At 40.7% G+C, this 14,263-nt stretch overlaps 1 protein-coding gene across 4 annotated transcripts in view; it reads right to left on the bottom strand.

Moving 5' to 3' along the window:
• LOC122817233 (collagen alpha-1(XIV) chain-like) overlaps positions 1-14,263 on the bottom strand; it is a 950,064-nt gene that overhangs the window by 882,361 nt on the left and 53,440 nt on the right. For all 4 annotated transcript variants that reach the window (XM_044090454.1, XM_044090451.1, XM_044090453.1 and 1 more), the window contains exon 2: positions 1,873-1,981. In XM_044090454.1, coding sequence (XP_043946389.1) covers positions 1,873-1,957 — 85 coding nt within the window. In that variant the 5' untranslated portion in view covers positions 1,958-1,981. The remainder of the gene's footprint in view (positions 1-1,872; positions 1,982-14,263) is intronic.

Here is a 14,263-nt window from a genome sequence, read left to right as displayed (position 1 = left end):
GGGATCTGCAGACCCTTGATCCCACCCAGTTCGGTTTTGTAAAAGGCAGATCCTGCCTGTTAAACCTGGTTGACTTCTTCGAGACAGTCACTAGTGCCATCGACGAGGGCAAGGCTGTCCACACTGCCTACTTGGACTTGGCTAAAGCCTTTGACACGATACCACACTCTGGCATCATAGACAAGCTCAGCAGCCTAAATGTAAATCCATATGTCACAAGATGGGTAGCAAACTGGCTAAAAAACAGAACCCATAAGGTCAAAATTGCTGGAGCCATGTCAGACTCAAAACCAGTCACGAGTGGTGTCCCACAGGGCTCAGTCTTGGGACCACTCTTATTCGGCATTTACTTCTCAGATGTGAAAGCAAATATGGGAGGATTATGGCTGACAAAGTTTGCAGATGACTGCAAACTGGGTGCCATAGTTGATTCACCTGCTGACACACACATCCTACAGAAAGGTCTCACTGAAACGGACAACTGGTGCCGGAATCATGGCCTCAAACGTAACGCAAAAAATTTATAGTCATCCCCTTTGGAAAAAACAAAGTACCCACAAATTATCACGTAGACAATAACCCACTGAATACGGAAGAAGTAATCAGAGACCTGGGGACTCAAGTCGATAGTGACCTCTCCTTTGACAACCATGTTGCCAAAGTGGTCAGAAAGACATTCTACCTTGCCCATCTCATCATGAAGGGATTCTCATCCAGATCAAAGGAGGTCATTGTACCTCTATATTCCTCCCTTGTCAGGCCCATGATTGAATATAATGCTCCATTTGGGATGTATCTCACCCGGCACATGCAACAACTGGAAAGACCCCAGAAGTACCTCACCAAGAGGATCATAGGTCTCAAACATGTGCCTTATCCAGCTAGATTAAAGAAACTCCAGCTCTATTCAGTAGCATACCGCCTGCTCAGAGGTGATTTGTGCCTAACATATAGGGCCATGTCCAACCAAGAACTGATGGACATGCTCCATCTCAAAAATCCAAATCCACCAGAACCACGCGAGCTAAAGATTTCAACCTCTGCACAAATATGAATAGGACATGCTGGAGGGATAGATTCATAACACAGAGGTTACCCATACTCTGGAACAAAATCCCAGTTCATGTGAGACAGAGCCCTTCATTGGCACTGTTCAAGAAAAATCTCGATGCATGGATGGGAGATCGCAAGTTTACCCCGGGAGTCACCTCAGTGTCACTACTAGACAGAGGTATAGTTTACTAAATAATGGGGTCCCACATTTGTCACTACTAGAGAGGTGCAACTATATAATACGGGGTGGTGGAAGCCACATCACTGTTGGCTAGGCTTATAAATGCCCCCGGGCAGATAGCCTAGTACACTACTATGAAACTATGAAACTATGAAACTATGTAATGGAATTTCTATTGTTTAGTCAGATGCCTGACTGTTACTATGCATTTCTAAATCATTCCTATTTGAAAAATGAGTTATAAAATCTACATCTCTAATGGTCCGAGACCCCTGTCTTACAGGACAAGAATAATTCTGAGCAAGCATTTCTTTTATATGCCATATAACAAAACACAGTGGTTAATTAAACCTAACTGACTGAATAGCTTTTAAAGTGCATATGTTCATACAAATGGACAGATCTGCAGCATATGACAATTTAGAAACATTTCAGCTAGATGTGTTTCATAACTCTTCTATAGAACATAGCACATTTCCAAACGTTATTGAATATCAATTGTTTTTTTTTCACTACAGAGCACACAAAGTCTGCCAGGGGGTTTCCTGATATTGAAAATTGTGACTCTCCACTGTGGTATAGTCTTAATACTCAAGTTATGAATACAGAATAAAGAATAATTGTAAATACGTTATTACCTTGACTTTGTTGAACCTGACCAATGACGTGTGGAGTTTCTACAGTTAGAACAAACAGCAGGAAACAAACTGAGATCTCCATCATATTCAGGATGATAAGGTTATGAACCTGATTGGAAATGAAATAAAGAAAAATGAATTTAGTAACAAGTGCAGGTATTAAAATGAATAGCAACAGTACATTTTTCAATACATAGAATGGAATAAGGAGTCATGACTAATTTTAAATCAACATATTGTAGGAAAATGCTGCTGGTGACTTAATTTGAAAGCCCGTAGTCTCATATTCCTATTAGTGTCTCATGCTTTTACTTATTTGACTGAACATTTTTTTTTTATGTGTGAAGTGAAAATGTGTTTGGCTCCAGTAAAGGAGCTTATCATCTCACTAATTTTAAAAATTCATATAGATGTGAATAGGTAGTTTTTGATTCTATGAGCTGAAATATTTGACATTATAGACCCAAATTAAATTGTCTCTGTCCCTTGGACATGAAGGAAGAGTCTTTGGCCCTATAAACTATGGCAAAGACTCTATGGTTCTGCGGAAAAGAATGAAAAAATGCTGGGGGCCTATGATTTAGACTGCAAAGCAAACTGGTGGTCTATAAATTTAACTCAGGACATTTTGGACCCGTTAACAGAAATGGAAAAAGCCTGATATATTATTCAATGAGTTTATTAGCATCATAATTTGATAGACATTATTTAGGTAGTTGAATTTAAATTAGAAAAATGTTGTCCCTTGGGAATAACAGAAGAGCTTTTTTTTCATGGAATAGTATATATAGATTTGTGTACTGATGTTTTGGTTGAATTCTGTGTATATTTGAAAGATGCACAATTTGACTGTAGGAAAACTACTGGGGCAAGTCCCCCTATACAATGCACGCAGCTACCCACTTGTACCACCGTTACTTCTATAATCAGCTCTGAGGCTGACAAAGGAATTTAATTTCCCATGATCAATATGTGTTTTTGACCAACTATGCATTTACATACAATTTCTCAGTGGAAAAACTTAATTTTCTGAAGTACTAAAAGCACCTTTTTAGCCCAATGTATTTTAATAAGGATTTCAATATCCCACTGATGAGGATGAGATGTTTTAGACTGTATGGCTCTACATTGCACATTTTTGGGACCATGCACGTTGGTTATAACAATATAATGCCACAGCATTATATGACAACTTCTGGGTCATATTAATTTGCTTCCAGTTTTCTTATACGTGAGTAACTTGTCCACGTTCTCTTGATATGGTGTAGCTAAGCTGGAGCTGTTTGGTTTCATGAATTTATAGCAGAACCTAATTACCTAATGTGGCACTGCAGTGAAAATGCTCCTGTGCTGTTTCAGTTCTTAGTTTCACAAGCTATGCTTTATTCCTGCATCTTTTGGTGAGAATACATAATGGAACATTTTCCTTGCAGATTGCCATTTAAAAAAAGCTGAAAGCATGTAGTTTAAGGGTAAAGCACATAGATTTTAGCAGAACCATAAACTTCAACAAAGTAGTGTTACAGCACAATCAATGAAATACAACATATTGGTAAATAACTTTCATATTATTTAAACATGCTTAGCAGTGCTTGCTATCCATTTGGGATCTGTACTGATTCATCACTATCATTCTGCACTGAGAATCAAAACAGCTACTCTGAAACCATAGAAAGTAAAAGGTTCCCTCAAGCCCTACAAATACAGTAAATCCTAGCCAACCTAACAAAAACATTCTTTTTGCAGAGATGCAGGTCTGCCAGCCCATACCGTCACATTCCCTGTGCTTTAATTCTACCAACTCCTAGATGATTTAGACTGCGGACACTGGGGAAAAGATTAATTCACTGACCCAGTGCCTGATGATCTCAGGGAAATACACTCTGCTCCACAAGTTAGCAATATAAGTGAACAAAAAATATCCATTCAATTACAATAAAATAAAATTGTAACAAAGAAGTGAACTTGAATGAACCACATCAAGACTGCATTTCAGTAATGTGTAGTTCAGTATAATGGATGACTATGTTTATTTTGTATGTTTAGTATTCAAATCTCACAAGTCTGAGGTATAGTGTGAAGACACTGACAGTCTGACTTTACACTGGCGGTACTGCGGATCCAGCATAAAATAAATAAACAAAGGCACAGAGGGGTCATGCATAATTAGGAACCCACACAAAGGTAAATATGTCAGCTATTACAGCAAGAGACAATACACTCCAGCAGACATGTTAAGGTAACAGTTCCATTAAGATCCTCAGTACAATCCAAAATGCAATAACTTAGTAATAAATACTGGTTAGAAGAGTGTTTCAGAAACAGCTGCAGTTCAAAACAAAGATAACCTCGATGAGTATTTTAAACTGTAACTTTTGCGGATATAGTATTCAGCTTAGTGTAGGCAGAAGAATATATGTGTTAAGGTAGAGCTGGAAGTTAAATATGAGAAAGAATAAGAAATAAATACATTCTGAGTAGAATTCATACATCTTTGTAAATTGTTTATCTGTAAGTTAGTCTATGAAGCCATATCATGCTGTTTCTTTCTTGGTTAACAGATAGGTCATGATCTTTCTTGGGACTATAGGTAAGTATACATTGCATCCTTTAAACTGCAGCATGGCATGTGCAATGTGTAAGCCATGCAATGTAAAAGAGCATGAATGATTCATGATAGGCGTGGTGGAGAAAATTTTTGCACATAACCATGCAGCGCTACACAGGATACACTATGAATGCCTTGAAGTGCTGTAAAGTATTCTTTGCACATGTTATATATGCTGCAGAGGATGCATTACAGTTGTTACATAGCACTGCATGGGATCCATTGTTCATATCATAAAGTGCTCTAAAGGATGTATCATGCATGTGATGCTGAGCTAGAGATGCTACATTCTGCATCCCAAGCAGTGTTGCAGATGATTCACTCAATGTGCTATGCAGTATTGGATGGAATGCATTGTGATTTTCATGCAGTGCTGCAGTTAATGCATTCTTCACGTCATAAAATAATGCTTTAGATGCACTGTGCATGCCATGCAATACTAAATAGGAAGCATTGTGCATGCCACAAAGTGCTGACAAGCATGTATTGCATAATCTATACAGTACTGGAGAGGATGGGTTGTGCATCCCAATAAGTGCTGGAAAGGATGCACTGCACAAACCTGTAATACAGACTGCATTATGCATGTCATGCAGTGCTAGAAGGACTGCATTGTGCATGGCATGCAGTGGTGGAATGGATGCATTGCACATGCTGTGTAGTCTTGGAGCAGATGCATTGTGCATATCATACACTGCTGAAGAGTATGCACTGTGCATGATATGAAGTGCTGGAACTGATGCATTGTACATGACATGCAGTGCTGGAGAGGATTCATCGCACAAAGTAAGAAATGCTAGACAGTAATCATTATGCATGCCATGCACTAATGGAGTGGATGCATTATTTATGTCATTCAGTGCTGGAGAGGATGCAGTGTACATACCACAGTGCTGAAGAGGATGCACTCCATATGCCACTAAATGCTAAACAGAATAAATTGTACATGTCATGCAGAGCTGAAGCATATCATTTTCTTCCATGGCTTCAGTAGTGTAAGACTAGATCTGAACCTAAAAACACATCCCATGGTCTATGACCTATATGGCTTTATATACAAACAAATTGGAACTGGATGATGCTTATTTGAAAATTGGCATTGAATTTAGGTATTTTGTGGACAGAGCAAAACACTGTAGCTAGATCTGCATCCAAACTGATTACTGCAGGACCATATCCGCAGCAAGTTTCCAAGGTAGACAACCTCTGGCATGTTAGAACAACATGGGTAAGGGAAGTTGGCATGCCAGATCTATAATTTTGGGATAAGGATTGTCTCTAAGGGCTGGGACAGTTGGGCTTCGGTATAAAATGGGACTGGGCATGCACTGTGGCTGGATAAGGCATCATCCTTTGTACCATCACCACCCCTATGGGGGGGGGGTGGAGAGCGGCTTTGACTTTGGCTGGCTGTGGTAAGTGCTGGTTCTGACCAATGCCCAGCATCATTTAGCAGCCAGCAGCTGCTATTAAGAAAAACAGTGAAATTATTAATTGGCTCCTGTTTTACAGATAAGTATATGGAGTTTCAGATAATCCACAGTTGACCAGGCAGTGAAGGAGGATGATTTACTCTATCAAGTGCTGTAGATAAATCAAAAACTTAGAACACATATGGAGTGGGTTAGATTAAGTCCATGTCATGTGTTCGTGACAAAAAACATGCTGACAGATGGTAATGATATTGTCAGCAAGCAATGTTTCTTCATTGCACTTATGTATGGTGCGCTGCTTGTGAAAACAAGATCTTTTGCTCTTTTATAATAAAGACAACCTTTTTCCAGAGTTCTGAAAACTTCAGGAATTTCTCAGTGGATCTGTACTGAAAATACTGCTTCCATACTTTGTCTCTCTGTGTCACCTGGTTCTGATTTCTTTTCTAATCAAAGCTGAAAACTTGGATTTTATCCTCGCTCGGGAGAGGTAGTAAGAAATAGTTGTTGACTGAATGTCTTAGTAATCAGGGAGGTGGAATAGTAAAGCATTTTGTTAATTTTACGCCAAGCTCAACAAGCAAGGACTGGAAGAATATCTCACAGGTTCACAGGTTCACAGGTTCATAGGTTCATAGGCATTTTCTAGGCTAACAACCACAAGGGCATTTTTAAGCCTAGCCATGCATTCCAGATTTTTGACGAGTTTTGATACCCTTAATAAGTGTAAGCATGGGCCTGGGAAATGAAACATTTACAGGTTACCTGTGCCCATTAGAGACATAGGTGCCAAATCAGGGATGAATTTTTTGTTTCCCATCCAATTGTTCAAATTGCACTTGAATTGGGTTAGGGAGGAATTCAGCTGCTCCATAGATGGGGTAGTCCCTGAGATACATACCTATCTCTCCAGCAGGTCCTACATATATCAGAGGCAAGGTTATGTCTTTAGAACAGGTAATTCTGGTGATGTTTGTTTTGTGGATATGCAGGAGGACCATCAGAGCAGGGTCTGACAATACCCTGTGTGCCAGGCATAGATCTCCCATCAAAAGCCTTTAGGAGACAGAATACAGGGATAGACGCTTGATGCAGTCTGCATTGGACATATTACTTATGCACTACATTCTTTTAGTTAGGAACCTCTGTGGATGTTCCAGTTGTTGGATATACCTGGTTAGGTACATATCAAAGGGGGCATTATACTCCATGATAGGTCTGATGAATGCTGAATACAGTGGAACAATGACTTCCTTGGACTTAGATGCCATACCTTTGTTTATAAGTTGCGCAACACTTTACTAGAAAGGCTCACCCAGACTGCTACACTTTGCTGTGAGAGAAAGGTTAGTTTGCTTTTTAATTGTTGTATTACTTTATTGCCTTTTTCTATTTTGAACACTGTGATTTGTTTTATTTATCTTGTGTTTTATTTGTATTCTGCTTTTAACTGCATATTAAAACTTGAAAAGAGACCACAGCTCTGTCTCTTGTGAGTCAGGCAGAAATTAGTACAGATCACTAGAACGGGTCAGTTAAGGTTAATCATCTGTGAATTGAGGGGGTGGAGCTAGGAACTAAACCTTCTATTTAAGGAGTAAAATAAAACATTTCAGAGCTTTACTAGAAAGACTCACCCAGACTCTGCTACACTTTGATGTGAGGGAAAGGTTAGTTTGCTGTTTATTTGTTGTATTACTTTATTGCCTTTTTCTATTTTGAATACTGTGACTTCTTTTATTTACTTTGTGTTTTACTTGTATTCTGTTTTTAATTGCATATTAAAACTTGAAAAGAGACCACAGCTCTGCCTTTTGTGAGTCAGGCAGAATTTTCCCCCCACCCTCCCACCAGGTTACTGTAGTGTTCTTAAACACCACTGTCTTTCTATTTGCCTTCCCCTTATGTTAATTTGACCATATATCGAATTTCCTCACTGTTTTTACTGGCTTGTGTGAGTAAGCACAAAATTATCATTTTGTGAAATCACTCCCCTTCAACTATTTAAATTTACTGGCCATCATACTGTATTCCATAGTACCAGAATACAACAGTGACCACCCCCTTTCAATCTATCTTGCTGTTTTAAAAATAGTGACTCTCCACTAAAACTTAACTTTTTAGACAGGTAAAACTTAAGTTACCTACTTTCACATCTAACTCCTCTAGTGCACACTGCAGTATTTAGAATAAACCATTTTGTTTCATCTTACCTTTAAGCATCCCTGTCACTAGCACTTGCTTTAAAACCTGCTGGAAAGCACTAGGAAGTCTTAAACTGATACAAGCACTCAACTCTCCTTGTTAATAAGGAGAAATTAATTGTAGGCACTAAACAGCCTATAACTGCAAAGTACTTTGGTAAGGTAAGGAAAAACAGCTCTTGTACTTAACAAAAAAAAAGCACCAAACCAGGCATGTCCAAGGTTCAGCTTCTGGTGATTTCTCCTGTCCACCTGGTGAATCTGGGCATACTGGGGCAATGCAGCAATTGCCTCATGTACACAGACAACCCTCTCATCCTACCACCCAACACTACAACCTGCGAGTGATGCACTTATATAAACCAAGAAAAGTGTGGAAAAGCACAAAGTAACCAATGATCCAATGAAATGTGCACCAAACCAGAAAGAGGAGACTCGAATTCCATTTAAAAATTTATTACAACACCATGCACCATAAAGGGACGAACGAGGACAAAAATATTAAAAGCATGCTCACCACACTTTTCAGCCACCAAACCAGGACAGAAACACTAAAGGTGAAGGAGTGTCCATATTCACCAAGGATATTCACAACACCAGGCTAGTTGCCTAACACAATGAATCTGAAATTCTCCTAGGTAAAACTGCAATCCAAATTGTAGCTTGCTACAGATTCCCCACCATGCCCCAAGATTCTCACTACACCTTTCTAAACATACTGGAAAATATTAAGATACAACCAAATACCTTAATACTGGGTGATTTCAACTACCCTGCCATTAACTGGGAAAACTACTCATGTACCAACACCTTTGCCCAACGGTTCTTGGAATTCATAAATTCCAACACCCTGGATCAACTAATCCTTAGTCCCACCAGGAGCTCCAATATCCTAGACCTGATCAGTACCAACATGGGAAATCGATGCTCCACACCTATGGTCACCCCCTCATTGGTCAGGTCTGACCATAAGCTAAACACCCTTGACATCCACATGCCACCCCCACCTCCCAGTAAGAAAACCTCTGTAAAAAAATTCTCCAGAGCCAACTTCATGCTACTCAAGTCAGATGTGACAAACTTCATGACACCCATGCAGACGAGAACTGAAAGTTTGACTGCTGAATCCTACACTAAGGCACTGTATAAGCACATACATTCATGCATAAATTGTGCCATCCCCAGTAGAACGAAGATGCTCTCCTCCAAAAAAAGAAAGCCAATCTGGTGGTCCCTTGCCATAAGCAAAGTTTACAACAAAAGGAAGAAACTGTTGCAGAAAAGAGGAAAATCCCAGGATGCAAAAAAACTCCCTTACCAGCCTCAGTAAGAAGCTGAGATCCCTCATAAAATCCTCCAAAGCTAGTTATGAAAATAAAATTGGCAAAGATTCCAAAGACAACCACAAGGCATTCTACAGCTATATCAAGAATCTAAATGGCAATGCTCAGCTCTGCTCTGAACTACAATAGAATGGCATTAAATATACTGACCCCAAGGATATTGCCAGTATCCTGGCAGATCGATTCAGTGCAAGTTTCACCCTCTCTAACCCCCTAAAAGGCCCATCTCAATACCGAAAGATTGCCAAATTCTGATAATAATGGCCACACAGATAGAAAGCGCACTCTCCATAGCTAAAAATACAGCATCCATGGGACCAGACGACATCCCAGGCTGTGTACTACATGAACTACAAAATGAACTGGCACCTCATCTAGGTGTCATGTTTAATCATAGCCTCACCTCAGGCTTCGTGCCCACTGAGTGGTGCACAGCTATAGTTATCCCACTTCACAAGGGGGATCCACCTAGGATCCCGGGAACTAGTGCCCCATCAGTCTGATAAGCCTGATCTGCAAGGCCATGGAACGTATTATCATGGAACTTATAAACAAAGACATTAGCACTCTTCAAACATTGGACCCCACGCAGTTTGGGTTTTTGAAGGGCTGATCTTGTCTCCTGAACCTGATTGACTTCTTCAAATCAGGTTCCAGAGCTGTGGACAAGGGTAAGGTGGTCCACATATCCTATCTGGACCTTGCCAAGGCCTTCGACACCATCCTCCACTCTAGAATCATAGATAAACTTACTACGCTGAGCATTAATCCCTATGTCACTCGATGGCTTGCCAACTGGCTAACTGACAGAACCCACACTGTAAAAGTAGCAGACTCCAAATCCAGCTCCAGACAAGTGACAAGTGGAGTACCTCAGGGTTCAGTCCTGGGACCACTCTTATTTGGCATCTACTTCTCTGAAGTACAGGCCAACACTAAGCGACTCTGTCTAACAAAGTTCACAGATGACTGCAAACTGGGAGCCATTATTGAATCCCCAAATTATGTGGATATTCTAAAAAAGGGCCTTACAGAAACAGATGCCTGGTGCCAGAGCCATGGGCTCAAGCTCAATGCCAAGAAATGTATAGTTATCCCCTTTGGGAAAAAACATGTACCTGTGAATTACCACATAGGTGGCAGTACACTAAACACCGAAAGTGTGATAAGAGACTTCGGGACACAGGTAGACAGTGGCCTTACTTTCGATAATCACATCACCACAACAGTCAGGAAATCCTTCTATGTGGCACACCACATCACTAAGTGCTTTTCATCCAGAAAAAAGGAGGTCATTGTCCCACTGTACTCATCCATCATTAGACCCATTATAGAATACAATGCCCCGGTCGGTATGTACCTCTCAAGACATCTGCAAGAACTGGAAAGGCACCAGAAATACCTCACTAAAAGAATCACAGGCCTAAAGCAAATGCCCTATGCTGACCATCTACAAAAACTCCACCTATACTCTGTTGCATATTGTCTACTCAGAGGCGATCTCTGCTTAACATACAAGGCCATGTCAAACCCACAGCTGTTGGACATGCTACACTTAAAGAAATCCCAAATCCTAAGAGACACACGCTCCAAGGATCTAAACCTTGTCATCACAATGAACAAAACATGCTGGAGGGATAGGTTCCTGACCCAGAGACTCCCCAGACTCTGGAATAGACTGCCCATACATGTCTCTGTGGCCCTCTTCAAAAGGAACCTTGATGATTGGATGGGAGATAGGAAATTCACCCCGGGGATCATGTCAGTTGCCCTGCTAAACAGGGGTCCAGGGAAGTAAATACTGTAGGAAGAAATAGCCAGGGAATTGTTATGGCTAGGCCTGTATAGGCCCTAGGGCCGATAGCCTAGTACCAACCTATGAACCTATGAACACAGAATGATTTCCTCACCACTATAGACACATGATGATTAAAGGCTAGATTACTATCTATGTGTATCCCTACGTTCCTGACTACTGGATCAACTCTAAGGGGTGTGTTGTCAATATGATAGTTACCACGGATGGATAACTTCCCAAAGGATGCTATTATGCATTTCTTGGCATTTAGTCAATGGCTCTAACACCAGCTGTTTGTCTGTGTCAGCCCCTTCTAGAGAACATTTGTGCCAGTATGAGATTCAATAACAGCTCCTAATTTGCAATCATCTGCAAATTTAGTCAGCCAGAGACCACTAACATTGGCCTTGACTTCTGAGAAGTAAATGACAAAAAGGAGCGGTCCAAGGACTGATCCCTGAGGGACTCCACTTGTGACTGGCCTCTTTGTAGAGGTGGATTCCCCAATTCTAACTTCTTGTGTCCTGTCTGTGAGCCAGTTGGCTGTCCACTGGGTGACATACGAGTTTGTACTTAATAAACATAGTACATAAAGAAAAAGTCTGTAAGTAAGAGTTTACAGTTTAGGGGAGAGTAAAGAAATGATCCAGGCAAAGGTAGCTAAGAAGCAAAAGAAAGGTAGGTGATTTAGTATAGAACATATGAGTTAATTTTACAAGCAGTAGAGTGAGGGTAAAAGAAAGCAGCCACGGTGGTACAGCAGTTAGCGTTGCCGCCTCACAGCAAGAGGTTCTCCGGTTCGATCCTCGGCTGGGGTGCCTTCTGTGCGGAGTCTGCATGTCCTCCCTGTGGTCACTTGGGTTTCCTCCGGGTGCTCCTGTTTCCTCCCACATCCCAAAGACATGCTGTAGGTGGATTGGATACTCTAAATTGGCCCTAGGTGTGAGTGCGTGCATGTGTGTATGCCTTCTATGGAAGGTTGGGTGCCATGCTGGCAACTCAACACCGTAAAACTCCACTGCCAATCATGAGCGGACAGGTGATCCACTGTGGTGACCTCTAACTGGGAAAAGCCAAAAGAAGAAGAAGAAGAGTGAAGGTAAAAGATGGGTAATGGAGGGAGTAAGGAGAGTAGAATTGGAATACTGAGGACTATAAAACAGAGGGGTATAGAGAGTGGAAGATGAAGAATGAGTTAGTTTAAAGGCAGTTAGTAACAGGATACTGGAAAGAATAAAATTAGAGGGGTATATAGAAGAGCAGAAGGGAATAGCAAGGTAACCAAGAAGTAAAATAAGAAAATATTATTGAGGAAAACAGAATTAATAACGAGGAAAGTAGGGGAGGGAAACAGAGTAAAGGAGGAGATAGGGAGGGAGGAAGAATTTAGGTGCGATGGTTACACTGACATCACCAAGATCTGTAAAGGTGATTTCTGAGAATTTATGTACACGAGTAATATTTCTGATAGCCAAGGCAAGCTTAGTCCATGACAGAGCAGGAAGATAGCCATATAGGTTTTGTCCAAGAGATATTTTAGGTTTATAGATCTGTAGGAGGCGTTGGTCAGTACTTCTGAGGGAGTGTGATGGGTTATAGGGGGAGACTAGAGAGGATAAGCTAGGATAGGAGGAGGGCTTATTAAAGATAGTGTGGATTAACAGAAGTTGAGAATATATGAATTAGTTTGGAAATTTTCTAGCCAGCTGAGGGTTTGGAGAGAAAGACAGTGATATGATTTTGGTGGCATGTTGGCTGAAAATCTGGCAACTTTGTTGTATGTAGCTTCAAGTTTAGCTAGAAGAGAGGACTGTAAGTTAATGAGGATTTGAGAGCAGCAGAAAAGATTAGGAAGAAGATAAGCGTGGGCAGGAGATAATCTAGAGTTAGGGGTGAAGTACTTTAGTTTCTGTAAAGTAGGCTGAGCTTTTGGTGTGTATTCTTTATACAGTTATGAACATGGTGATCAAATTTAAGTTGGTCATCAATGATTACACCAAGGAGCTTAGTATGGGGTTCAGCTGAGATTAAAGTGTTGTTAAAGGAAGAAATGGTGAAAGAGGATTTAAGATGGAGAGTTTTCGGTAAGAATAGTAGGAGTTTAGTCTTTTTGGGGTTAAGTATGAGTTGGTTTTTAGTTAGCCAGGTTTCAGTGAGGTTAAAAAAGGTTTGGGTGTTGGTGAACAAGTCAGAGGGGTTATCAGCAATGGTAATGACAGTGGGGTCATCCACATACTGGCTGAGGGGTGACTGAGGCAGGATGTGTGGAGCTGATTAGCAAAAACATTAAAGAGAGGGGGGACCTAGACTAGAGCTTTGACGGACACCCATATTTATAGAGAGAAAGAGGAATAAAGCTGAAAACCATTTTACAGATTGCTGTCTATTAGTGAGGTAACTGGTAAACCAGGAAATAGTAGCAGGGGAGACATTAGTTGAGAGAGCTTGTAAAGGAGCATAGAATGGCAGGCTTTAGAAAAGTCTAAGAAGAGGCAGGATACTTGTTTATAAATGTCTCTGGCAAAGGAGATGGAGTTAGTAAAAGAAATGAGAGCAGAAGAGGTGCTGTTGTGGAGGCGAAAGCTATGCTGGGGTGGGGTGATAAGGTGGTCAAACATAAGGTAAGACAAGATTTGTTTGTGAACACAATGGTCAAGAATTTTGGAGAGTGGAGAAAGTATAGCAATTGGGTGACAGGTAGAGAGTTCAACAGAGTTTCCACCTTTACTGACAGGTATGGTATAAAACTTTTTTCAGAGGGTTGGGACAGTGGATTCACTGATAGAATGGTTAATGAGAATGGAAAAAGGACATGCTATAGAGTTTGCAACAATCTTGAAGAAGAGTGATGGCAAGTCATCAGCTGAAAGGGAACATGGTTTAAGTTTGAGAAGAAGTTTTTTAATGTAGCTAGTGGGGATCGGACTAAGTGAGCAAGGGGAGTTATGTAGTAGGGGAGAGGTAGGAGTTGAGGGAATGGAAGGGTTGGATGTAGGCTTCAGTTT

This window comes from Protopterus annectens, chromosome 12.part0, assembly GCF_019279795.1.
Source record: "Protopterus annectens isolate FY-2018-M chromosome 12.part0, PAN1.0, whole genome shotgun sequence".
Classification (NCBI taxonomy): Eukaryota; Metazoa; Chordata; order Ceratodontiformes; family Protopteridae; genus Protopterus; species Protopterus annectens.
The sequence above is the reverse complement of the archived record's forward strand: the minus strand, read 5'-3'. Positions and strand labels throughout refer to the sequence as shown.